The sequence below is a fragment of the Mandrillus leucophaeus genome, unplaced genomic scaffold (assembly GCF_000951045.1).
Source record: "Mandrillus leucophaeus isolate KB7577 unplaced genomic scaffold, Mleu.le_1.0 Scaffold84, whole genome shotgun sequence".
Lineage (NCBI taxonomy): Eukaryota > Metazoa > Chordata > Mammalia > Primates > Cercopithecidae > Mandrillus > Mandrillus leucophaeus.
The window spans coordinates 6,004,871-6,018,310 of record NW_012109141.1 but is presented as its reverse complement, the minus strand read 5'-3'; the positions used below and the strand labels follow the sequence as shown (position 1 = coordinate 6,018,310).

The 13,440-nt window shown below is 38.7% G+C and overlaps 1 protein-coding gene across 1 annotated transcript in view; it reads left to right on the top strand.

Moving 5' to 3' along the window:
- The first annotated feature begins 6 nt into the window (after nt 1-6).
- DOK6 (docking protein 6) overlaps nt 7-13,440 on the top strand; it is a 432,942-nt gene continuing 419,508 nt past the window's right edge. Inside the window, exon 1 of the mRNA XM_011968352.1 lies at nt 7-107. Coding sequence (XP_011823742.1) covers nt 42-107 — 66 coding nt within the window. The 5' untranslated portion in view covers nt 7-41. The remainder of the gene's footprint in view (nt 108-13,440) is intronic.

The window sequence follows — 13,440 nt, the reverse complement described above, 5'->3', positions numbered from 1 at the left end:
GAGAGCGGATCGCGGAGCGCAGGAGCCCGATCGCGCTGGCCATGGCCTCCAACTTTAACGACATAGTCAAGCAGGGCTACGTGAAAATCCGCAGCAGGAAGCTAGGGGTGAGTGGTTCGCTCGGCTTGCTCCTTACCCAGCGCTCGTTCGGCCCGGCTGGCTGCCTGGGGGGGCAGGGAGAGGTGACCCGTGCGGGTACAGGGCAGAGAGGGACCCGGCCCTGTTGCTTGGCCAGGTGGGGGCCCGCACCTGCCGGGGGGGTTCTGCAGACGGACCTGCGGGCTCCGGGAGCGCCTGAGTCCCCATCCTCGAGTGCACCGGGCTGTCTTCGACCGTGCGGGGAAGTCAGTAGACGAAAGGGGTTGTCAGTTCCAACGAGGAACGTGCCTTGGAGGAGGTTTCTGTGCGGTGCTATCCACGATGGTCTGTTCTCAAAAGTGTGCGCCTTTCGGGTGGAACTGCTGTGTGGCGAAGCTCGCGTGTGTTTAGAATCACCATTTTCTGGTCCCCGCTTCCCAAGCTCAATTCGAAATTCCCGTTTTATGCCCTCCCAGCGCCGCGCGTCCCTGCCGGCTGTAGCGAGCGAGTTTAGGGCGCCTTCGCCGTGGCGGAGGGCGGCTCCTGCGCCCCGCGAGTGCTCCCCGACCCGGGGACCCGCGCCCGCGTGCAGGCAGGTGTGTGCCCCGCGCCCGCCGGCGGACACTGCTCCGTAACGGCAAAGTTGATGGAGACCTTTCCCTACTTCTTGAGAGATACGCTGCCTGGCTTGGGAGGGAAACAGTGTGGAACCCAAGGGTTCAAAACTATTCTAGTGACCAGACGAGGCGGTAGGAGGGACTCAACGGGAGGCAGCGGGACAGGAGGGGCGGGCACCTGGACGGGAGCGGCCTAGACTTGGGACGCGAGGGCGAGGATGGAGGGACGGGCAGGAGGTCCCCAGGGAGCGCGCGAGGTGGGGTGACCTGGGAGGCTGACCCGGGTGGGGTGGTCCGGAAGAGCGAGGGGAAACTCGTCTGGGAAAGAAAGTGCCTGTGCTCCGGAGTCTGGTTGTGTCTGCCTCACTGTCCTCCAAGTTCCAGTTCTACCAGGCTCCTGCATCCCGGGGCAAAAGAGAAGAACCTTCTCTTGAGCTAGAACCTTCCCTGTATTCCCTGATGGCTGGAAGAATCCTCCAACTTGGAGAAGGGGAAAAAGAGGGGAGAACTTTGCTAATTTCTGTGTAAAAAAGAAAGCAAAAGAAGAGTAGTGTTAGAGAGTAGAAGAAAGGTACAGTAGAATCCCTGAAAGAGGGCAGAGCACCAAGCACCAGGAGTCGCTTTGTCGGGAGTTGGCGGCGCCAGGTGTTGGGGACAGGAGGACGGACGGCGAAGGCCGACTTGACTCTTGGTGCTGCCTCTGCTGGGTTTCGCATTAAAGGTGCAGACTGTACCCAAGGACAACAGGGGCCCATTCTGGAACTTCAGCAGTTCTGTAGTAGACTGGGAGGCTGCAAGAGCGAGTGCGACAGCAACGCCCCCCTTCCTCCAGCCTGGAGCCAACGTGCGCTGCCGTGAGCCCCACCAAGGCGAAAGAGAGCAGGCGCCAGAGTCAGATCCTCGGCCAGGTTTCAAGGGCTTTTCTTGGGTAGGAGAAAGCGCCTCATTCTTTTCCAGGGATATAAGGACGAACCCACAGAAAAAGCTGCGGTTCTCCAGGAGTCTGGTTGTTCCTCGCAGCCGGGACGTAATGCTCAAGTCTGTCACCACACAGCTGTCAGCCAAGGGAGGTGCAGAGCTGGAGGTGGAAGGGAGTCATCTTCTTAGCTTGACCTTTGAAGCCCTTTGCTTTACGACACGATGCTTGTTTATTTTTCTCGGCCTTTGTTCTTCTTGAAATCGAGATTGTGTGTGATGCTTCACACTATATATAACTAATGAATGAGTTAAGTCCCACACAAGATGTGTGTCTGCGTTCACAGAGTCACCTGCAAGTGAAAATGAGACTGAAGAATGTAGCCTGAGTATCCCCTTCCTGCGCACTTGGCCCTGGAGTTGATAGGATTCCCCCCTCACCCCATCCAAGCTTGCCAGGATTTCACACAATAAAAACTGAATATGTAACCCAATTATAACACAGGGCCCAAGGAAAGTGCATTGAATGCTTTTTGGGTAACTGGCATTCACGGCGTTTGAAATGTCATCTTGAACACCATTTCTGCCTACCGATGTGTGCAAACGTATATTTACACTTACAAAGCCTCTTTTGCTGTGTTCACTGTTTAGAGCTTTGCCTTTGTAAAGTGCAACCTTCATAGAAAACAATGAAAGTGTGTTTATATAAAAATTAATTGCTTTTGTCCTCCATTTCGACCTGAGAAACGTAAACTTCAAAGTTAGATATTGAAACAGTTTTGTTTTAAATTAAATCAAAATACTAAATTCACCTTGACTATTTTGGGAACTTTTTTTTAAGTCAGATGTTTTTCTATTCAGAATATTCTAATATGCAGAAGAGTGAATTTAAATGGCAGAACTTCACATGGCTGGTTCTGTGACCTTACTAAGTTAAGTGAGTCCCATAAGAGAGTAAAACTCTAAGCAAATACTGTGTGCCTTAAAGAGTCATACCCCAAATCATAAAAATTGAAATTATCCAAACATTAATATTTCCTTTGCATAGTTAGTAATACTTATTCCTAATTTTATGGACTCGAAAGTATGAACTTTTCCAAGTAACATATTTTTTAACTCTAAGGATAAGATGATTTCGTATGATTTATGTCCAAAACTAAATTTCAAAATATAAATAATTGTAATTAAACATGCATAGATATTTGATTTATTATGGACAGGACTCATTCTTTCAAAAATCGAAGTCTGTGATATTCTAATGGAGAAAAAAAAGGCCTGGATATGAGGCCAATTGCATCAGAGATAATTACTGACATGAAACATAAGTTATGATGAAATGTTCTAATGTGCGCTTTGCTCCTCACAGATTAGTGCAATTTTGAATGAGGGCTGTAAGGCATTTCTCGTCCTCTAGGTAGCAAGTCAGCCCTTTCAGAGGGGCTTCCAGTTTTACGAGGTCAAAAGGGCCCTTGCCCTGTGTCTCACTGGGGAAGCTAGCAACCTTTTGAGTCCAGTCCCTTACCCACTGTTTGGGCAAAGAAGTAAAGTTTAGTAAGCAAGGCATATATAGCAAAATATCCAGTCGGTTTTTGGTTTGCAGCCAAACTAAGAACTCAATCACCGAAAGCATTAATAATCCAACAGTTTATGTATTAACCCTAAAGTTATCAAAAATGGATGCAGCATTGTGGAATGATACCATTATCATCATCATCACCACCATCATCACCATCATCACCACCATCATCACCATCATCACAGTCACTGTACAAATTTTAGACTGCTATACCTTGACTTATTTTAGACACAGACCTCACATCATTTTTTTTCAAGGAATTCATTCAAATACATCAACGTGACTATTCACAGACACATTGTATGCAGGCAAAATAGTGTCTTCTACAGACATTTTATATTTCTTACTCAAACTCAGGTGAGAGGTTGGTATTGATATGTGTGGGTTCTGGAGGAGTGTCTCAGGATAGGGTGGTGTGTGTGTGTGTGTGTGTGTGTATGTGTATTCAGGTACACACTCAACACGCGATCAAATTATCCTGGAGTGTCCACAGTTTGAGAGGCAGTGTACACTGGTGTTTGTGTGTGTATTACAGAGTCATACTGTGTTAAGCCTGAATTACTTATCATAAATAACCCCTGCATCATTGCTACTCAGAGTACATCTCTGGGCCAGTCATTGTCACTTTGCACCAACTTCGCTGTAGGAGAAGCAGGGAAACGTGGAGGAACAGATTTGGGGTTTTGAAGAGCACTAACTTTATGAGCTGAGCACCTATTGAGAATTTCACTTTTTGCGTATTTTTCTTTTGTTTTAACAACTTATTGTGGATTCACCTACCTCTTCCCCTTTCTCCCTTCTTGATTAAAACCTCAGGACAGCTCCATTCCTGGCTTAAGGATAATTGATCTCCTTTCTGTAAACACTGTGAGTTTTCCTTTCCTCTCACAACAGCTTTCCTCAGAATATTTGTTCATGAGAGAGATTGATGAAAATTTACCCTTTTATAGAAGCTCACTCATTAAAATAAATACAAATGGCTGGACACGGTGGCTCAAGCCTGTAATCCTAGCATTTTGGGAGGCTGAGGCAACATGGTGAAACCCTGTCTCTACTAAAAATTACAAAAAGTCAGCGGGGTCTGGTGATGTGTACCTGTAGTCCCAGCTACTCAGGAGGCTGAGGCACGAGAATTGCTTGAACCCGGGAGGTGGAAGTTGCTGTGAGCCGAGATCGTGTCTCTGCGCTCCAGCCTGGGTGGCAAAGCAAAACTCTGTCTCAAAATAACTAATAAAATAAAATAAATAGAAATGTGCATATATACATTTGTGTATTTTGTCCTTTAGACCATTTTACCATTTCTTTGGTCTCCAAGTCTGTAAAAACTAGTTTGTAAAGAGAGATTGTATCTCGTATGGCATGCATTACCAATTTGCCAAGAATTAGATGCATAAATATATTTAAGATAAAACATATAAATAACTTAGTCATTCTGACCGTTTCAAAGTTCTGAAGAACTTTCAGAATCATTACTTCATATATGAATTCCCAATCTGTGGATTTATGGTGCAGAAATTATAATGAATATGTTTCGATCTGTACTTGTCTAGAATATTGTGAGTCCTGGACATTGCTTTCTGAAATGGATCTGTGATATCTGTGTTTATTTGTCATCTGTATAGTTATCATTTCTCATTAAATACGAATTCAGCATGTGACAATATCCATTATTTGAACTCTCTATTTGATTCTAGATTTTTATTCATGTGACAAGTATGCATATTCTTTACACTGTGTGTACATTTGCCACTTATTTCTGTATCTCTATATATATTCCTGCAAATAATGCTGGTTCTTAGAATTTTCCAGTAAGAAAAGATCTTAAGTATCTTCTACCCAATTCCTATATTTTACGTTATCTTCAGCTGCCTGTTTGTGTGTATGACATCTGATGTGTGCTTAGAAACTACTATCTCTACTGGCAATTTTTTTTCCTTTTAAAAACATGCCACTATCTGCATATGAACATGTCTGATGTTCTTTGAATTTTTAAAATTAAGCCAAAGACAGTGAAAATTAAGGTAATTTTTACAGTAAAAACCCAATACGGACATTATGGCTGGATTTTGCTATTAAATTATTATGACCATATAAGGCCTTGGGAGAGGCTGGTAATAAGAGAGAGTTATCAAGATTCACGTCTCAGTTTTTATCTTGATAGATTTACAGATGACTGCTGGCAAGGTGAACTTTAAAAGTGACATTCCTTTTCTTAGAAAACAAAGATAATACTCAAAACTTAAAGAGATCTTTCAAATGACTGAAATTAACAGTGAGCAGGGAAGTGCTACAGTGGTCAAGTATCTTTGTACGATCTACATTCCCAGTTTCCTTAAATGTCTTTCAAACATGCACAATAATGGTGAATATTTTGGATCACTATACAATAGAATACGGAATACAAAATTAGTTTAGGCCAGGTGCAGTGGCTCATGCCTGTAATCCCAACACTTTGGGAGACCGAGGCTGGCAGATCACCTGAGGTCAGGAGTTCGAGAGCAGCCTGGCCAACATTGTGAAACCTCGTCTCTACTAAAAATACAAAAATTAGCGGGGCATGGAGGCCGGCGCCTGTAATTCCAGCTACTCAGGAGACTGAGGCAGGAGAATTGCTTGAACCCAAGAGGTGGAGGTTGCAGTGACCTGAGATTACGCCACTACACTCCAGTCTGGGCAACAAGAACGAAACTCCATCTAGAAAAAAAAATAGTTTACTATGAAGCATATATATTTGACATAAATGTCATCTTTTTGAAGTATTTTTATTAGTTAGCATTGCCCTGTTTGGATCATAAACCATGTAGATACTGTTGAGTAGGACAATTCGGTATTTGTATCTTTGGACTGTTTCTATTTATATCAATTTTAGAAACTGTAGAAGATAAAAGACATGCAATACAAACAAAATTATAGTTATCTGTAGTCCCACCATTTACAGATAATCTCTAGATTTCACACATTTTTAAGTGCAGTGCTGGTTTTGAGGAAGACATAATTTCTATCAAATAAGATCAAATAATTAAAAGGGACCATACTATAATTTCTTTAGCCTCAGTTTTATTACTTGTGCCTCACTTTAGTCACAGTATTTTCTGTTTTTCTTCAAGGCCTTGTAACTTTGTCCACAGAGCCCACAAATTCTAGATAGGGAACATTTTCATTAACTTTCTACAGAAATCCTCATTAGATTTATTTTAAGATACAGAGCAGTATTATCCTCTAAGTAATTCATTTTTATATTGTTACACTATTACTCAATGAGAATATTGCACCTGTCAGTCAAACTGGATAGAATAAGAAATGATATTTTGCTATAAGCAAGAGCAGAAATTAATAAAACTACTGTTTGCATGGTATTTGCAATGATTAGTGATGGTTGTAACCTTTCAACATGGGCAAAATATTTTGTCTGCCATTTTCCTGAATTATTTGCAACAATTCTTGTTTAATTTTTATTTTTGGCTTAACAGTAAAATTACTGGGAGCAAAGACATATTAATGCTTAGTTTGAGACTTCATAATGGTAACATAATCTCACTACATTTTGTATGTATTGTGCATTTTACAGCTTGTAAAGACTTATCACACATATTATATAATTCTTATGGTAGGATTTTAAATGTATATTCTATTTTTAACCCCCATTCTGTACATAAACTAGAATGCAAAAGGAAAATCAGCTGGAGTTACTGAGATACAGCTTGGGTTTGTGTGTTTGTGTATACAAACCTAGGTTTATAACTTCAAGTTCAGTATAATAGCTACTATACAACAGCTACCACTTTGGAGTATATATAGACAAGTTCAACGCAGTCATGTGTACCTTTCAAAGTCAGCGTGCTTTCTTTGGTATCTTGGTATAAAGCTGATATGATCATTCACTTTACTCAATGCTAAGTTATTAAGATTGCAGATAAAAATGCTATTTAGTGAAATAATTTATGTCACAATAAGGAAGTACTATGTAGCTACTTGTCCAGGCCACACTGAATTGATACAATTTCATTTTCATTGATACCAAACACAAATTCACTAACCTCTCCTTTTAGAAAAAAAAAAATAGAGCTCCTTTCAAAATTTAGCTGACAGTGTCTGGGTAGAACTTTAAAAGTTATTTAAATAGTTAAATATGTTTATTTTAGCATTACCTTTATGGAAGATTATATTTTATTTAACATAGCTTTATAAAAGATTATGTTTAAATCAGCTTACTGAAAGGTGAGTTCATTTAAAGAAAACCTAAATATAAAAACTATGCAGATTAATGGGGATCCGACAAATCAAAAGGGAGTGTATGTTGACATAGTCATGCGCCATATAGTATGACAGCGTTAGCTAAATGCCCAAGCATTGACAGTGCTCCACCACAGCATGATCTCAACTCAAGAGGCTGGATTATTTTGTTTGTTTCTTATTTTTGTTGCTTGTTGCTTTAAAGGGGCTTAAATCAAAATAGATGTATTTAAATTATGTTCCTTTATTTAACAACCATTAATTTTTTAAGCTGCCTGTATGCCAATCTCTTATTCAAATGTGTACATTTATATATAAAATGTATTACATGTTGATATGCTTTGGCTGTGTCCCCGCCAAAATGTCGTCTTGAATTGTAGCTCCCATAATCCCCAGGTGCCATGGGAGGGACCTGGTGGGAGGTCATTGAATCATAGGAGTGGTTTCTCCCATGCTGTTCTTGAGACAGTGAGTCCTCACAAGATCTGATGGTTTTATAAGGGGCTTCCCCTTTCACTGGGTACTCATTCTCTCTCCTGCCACCCTGTGAAGAGGTGTCTTCCACCATGATTGTAGGTTCCCTGAGGCCTCCCCAGCCATGCAGAACTGTGAGTCGATTAAACCTCTGTGCTTTATAAATTACCCAGTCTCTGGTATGTTCTTGCAGTAGCATGAGAATAGACTAATACACATGTAGAAACGTGTGTAGTACTTTTTTCCTAATGATTTTTCCATTGTAAATATGGAATTGCTTTTTTCTGATTACTCACTACCCTTTAGCATGTTTATGTCTGTATGTATATATGTACACACATATATACATATATAATGTGTTATATATTGAATATGTATATATTCAGTAGAATATGTATGTATTTCCAAGTGGCATGTTACTACCCATACATATGGAATTGCTATCTTTCCTGAGCGGATAATTATCTATATTACCTATCCCTTTATCTATATCTATATTATCTATATTACCTATCCCTTTATTAAAACAAAAAAAAACACTCTCAACGACAACTGCATATAGGAGTGACCTGCAGAGCTTGATCCTTCGGCCTGGGCTCTCACTGAATTGGCCGGCCTGGAGTTGAGTGTGGGTTTGCCTTAAAGTTCCCTCAAGTGTTTTTAATGTGACACCAGAGTTGATAATTGTTGCCATAAAATGATAATTTTTTTAGGAACTAGAGAAAATATGTAACACGTTAGACTCCTCTAAACTGCTAACTACACTGTTGTTCGTGCAAAGACCTCTGAAATACAAAGTTAATTATCTATTAAATCTTTTATGTAACCCTCATTTCCTGACAGTCTATAATGCTTTATAATGTGAACACAGAAGGAATACAACAAAAAATTTCTTTGACATACAGAAATTCACTTCATAAACAATGCAATGAATTTGAGTTAATCCTTTCTGAGGACTTCTGGATCATGCTTTCCAGGCTGTCTTGATACATGACTGATGCTTCTACCAGCAATGTGGATGCTCTTAAAAGATTTCAATTGTCTAATTTGTGTATTCTCATCTAAGTAATTAAGATACCACGGCTATTTAAATTGTACTTAATTTAAGACTCACTGAGTTCTGAACAATGCAATCATGATTTTCCCAATGGGAGATTCGGTGAATGAGACTATATTTTAAAAAACCAGTAGCTCAGAGTCAGTTTTGTATTCTTCATAAACGTGGGCTCATGGCTGTGAAAGACAGCTGCTACCTTGCAACACCTTGCTCCTGGTATCTATGAGGTTTATGTTTTATGTTCTTTTCTTTCATCCTTGTTTCCTACTTGAAGAGATAGGGCATAGCTGAATGGATGGGGAGAGAGAAAATTGAAGCAGTATATAGCCCATACTTCTCGAGTCCAAGCAGATAGTAGGTACCCTTGTGGTTTTTAGAGAAGGTGACCATAAAGCTGACAAGTCATGAATTAAGAAGGGTTTGTTAAAAGTTCTATGCATAAGACACAACATATCCAGGTAACAATATGTGTCTAGATGAGATGAGTGTGGAGTAATGAGAAAAGATCCAGAATAAGAGTGCTTGTAGAGTTCTAAGAAGCTGGGAAATTGCTGATGGGTTTTACAAGAGGGGTTAAATGTTCATTGTCAAATTAACAAAACCCCTGAGGCTGGGGCGTAGAATAGGTTGTAGTGAAATAGGACTGTTGGTAAGGAGCCAACCAGAAGTGAGTTTCAGTATCTAGGAAAGGTACTGGGTGATTCTACAGGCTAGCCAGGTTGGAGAACCATTGCCACAGAAGTATTTTGTTTTTCTAGCTCTTGGGAAAAAGGAATCTTTCACCTACCATTGTTTGCATTGAGAATCCATCTGGCAGTCTTATTTTTGCCTTTTGAAAATGATTAGTTTCTTTTCTTCTGTCTGCTTTTAATATGTTCTTTATCTTTGGTTTTCAGGAGTTTTGTTATGACATGTAGAAATATAGTTTTCATTCCGTTCATCTTTCTTGAGGTTTATAGGGCTTCTTGATTCTATGGTTTGATATCATTCATCAGTTTTGAAACATTCTCCACCATTACCTCCTCAAGTATCAATTCTGTCCATTCTTTCTCTTTGTCCTTACTCATATGTAAGAAAGCAGAGATATGGCAAGTAATTACTACCATATCTCAAAGTGTCTTTACGCTTTTACTCTTTCATCTGTTTCCCTCTCAAATCTTCAAGATAAATAATTGTTCTTGCATTTCTTTCAGTTTGCTAATTTTCTATTCAGCTGCAAATAATCTACTGTTAAAACTATTCATTGCTATCAATTTTGATGTTTTTATTTTCATGTCTGGAATTCTCATTTGGTTCATTTAAAAATTATTATAAGAATAAATTATCAATTTTATCTTTGGTAGTTTTTGATGCCTTCAAATATCTATACTTTTTGTGCATGTGCAGCATTTGTGATCATGAGCATGCGGGCTTTCTTGAATTACAGAAATGGAACTTTCTCACTGGTTAATTGTTTTTTGTGGAGGTAGAGGTCATGTGAGCCTCCAGAACACCGCTGAGAGACAGGAGAGTTGGCTATGGCTTTTCTGTCATTGTGAGACCCTCTACCTGTGATGATTTTGACTTGGAATATTCTCAAAACAAGTTGTCTACCTCCATTGTAGCACTATGGCTTGTCATAACGATGGTGAAGAAAAATAATTATTTTACTTTTGAGGGTTATTTTTTTCTCTTTTATTTGTTTTGGTAACAGCAATGGCAAGATCCACTCCCAGAGATTCTACGTGAATTGATTTCTGGGCAAGAGAATTATTTGTTTCAGGCTTGGTTTTTATCTCAAGTGATTCTAGAATAAATGAAGTACATTTTACCAGAATAATTCTTAATGCAAGTTGTTTATCACCATATATTTCCCTTGAACCCTAGAGAGCTACGATAAAGAAGTTAAAGTATGCCTCCACAAGTAAAAATAAATAAATAAATAAAAATAAACACTATGAATGTCTATATCAGCCATTTGTCATTTCTTTATTTCAGCCAGAATTTGAGTCTCTTTCCCATATTTGGAGAGTACTCCCACATTACGAATGGTGAAGGTAGTAAATAAGGTCTTGAATCATAAAAGATGAAATGCCCAAAATGCTTATCTCCCTTGCAGCTAGAGCACAAGATCATGAGCTGGTTTTTAGAAATTACGGGAACCTAGGACCGACTTTGAGTTAGTGACAAAAGAGGCAATTCAGTAGAGGAATCTTCACAGGGGACGACACAGTAGTCATTTCTACTGGGTCAATGTAATGACACAAGAGCAGAAACAATGCAAATTACTGCATCTATTGTCTCAAGTGAATATACTCATTAAGCCACTTTACTAACTTTAGAGAATATTTATGGTTGCTTAGTCTTGAACCTGGTTCTCCAGTCCTCTATTCCTATTTTGAAATAATAAAAACTTTAATAAATTCCTTTCTGTCTAAATCAGCAAGTGTCAGCTTCTGTTGCTTGCAACTAATACATGTAACTGATAAAACAGCATTATTGGAAGTGATTCAGTTAAGTTTTAAAATATTTTAAAATTATCCGTGTTTTAGATTAGTGAATATTAAATAGTTGTCTTTAGCAATAAGTAGATAGAATTAATTTCTCTTTTGTTTACTCCTAGCTTAGACATTAGAGCATCATTAGTGAATTATCCTGTTCACACATGGGGATTTGTAGAAGCTTTGATATAAGGATACATCGAGATCATATAATTAAGAAAAAAGTTTGTTTTAAATAGGGACCCACACAAATACATATAACATATTTTAGGCAAAGGTGGAAAACTAATTTGATAAAGAGGAACGCCTTTTCAGCAAATGTTACTGGAGTAATTGAACATCCATGAGCAAACTAAGTGAAGCTTCATTCACATCAACTTCACACCTTGTAACTCAAAACAGATCACAGATGTAAAGCTATAAAAATTTTGGAAAACCATTAGAAGAAAATCTAGGACTAGGCAGAATTCTTAGACTTGACAACAAAATCATGTTCCATAAAAGGAAAGATTGAAAAATTCATCCTATTGAAATTAAAAGCTTTTGCTCTATGAAAGACCCTATTAAGAGGATGAAAAGACAAGCTATTTACTGGCAGAAAATACTTAAGGACTATACATCTGTGATTAAAAAAAAAAAAAAACTAGTATAAAACACTCTAAAAACTGTACAGTAAAATTTTTTAAAAACATAATCCAACCAGAAGACGGACAAAGGACATGAACATACATTTCACCAAAGTTGACATAGATACAAATAAGCACATAAACAGGTGTCTGACATCATTAATCATTAGGAAGATGCAAATTAAAACTACCAAGAGATATCATTACACACCTGTTGGAAAGGCTAAGAAAAAGTGACAACCCTAAATGCTGACAAGAATCCAGAGAAGATGGATAGCTGGATCACTCGTACATTACTGGTGGGAATATAAAATGGTTCAGACACTCTGGAAAACAATTTGGCAATTTCTTAGCAACCTACATATGCAAAAATGAGACCTCGCAATTGCACTCCTGGACATTCATGTCAGAGGAATGAAAACTTCTCACATACAAACCTGATCATGAATGTTTGTGGCTGCTTCATTTGAAATAGTAATAAACTGAAAATAAACCAGATGTCCATTGTTAGGTGAATGATTAAACAAGCTGTAGTTCACCAAATTATGCAGTACTACACAGTAGTAACAAAGGACCAAACTAATAATAAATCTCAGAAAATTACGGTGGGTGTCTGTAAAAACACAAATCATCAAATGTTACCTACTGTGCAATGTCATTCCATTAACATTCTTATAATAATAAATTGTAGAAATTAAGAACAGGTTGGTGGTATCCAGAGGTTGTGAACAGGGGAGAGGGAATGGGGTTTGTGTGTGAGGTATAGAAGTGGTTATAAAAGCACAGTATGGGGAATCCTTTTGATGGTTGAAATGTTCTGTATCTTGACTGTAGTAATGTCATTATTTTGGTTATGAAATGAGATGGTAATTTTACAAGAAGTTACTATGGGGAAAATTGGATAAAGAGCATGCAGGGTTGTTCTGTGCTGTTTTTCACAACTGCATGTGTAACAGTTATCTTAAAATTAAAAGTCTAATTAGAAAATGTAAGAGGGAGTATCAAAACCTAGCCTCATTTTACAAACATGATAAACTATCCATTGGGGCACAATTATAGTGGAAGTAGTGTAGAAAAATGGAAAGAGTTTACTCTTTTAGAATCAATTGAGGGGTTTAATTAATAACTTGTCAATTATGAATTCTGTAACCTATAGAAAGTTTCAAATACCTTCAAGTCTCACTTGTCTTAATTATGAATTGGATAGAAGAACACCAACCTCATTGTTGAGTAAAATAATATTTTACAAGATCTAAAACAGTGCTTAGTCTATGATGCTCCAACCATTGAATGGTAGAATTGATTGACAGATACCAAAAGCCTCCTGGGACAGACCTTTGAAAACGAACCTATTTGTTGGCAGCCCTTCTGAACTGGGGTTCCA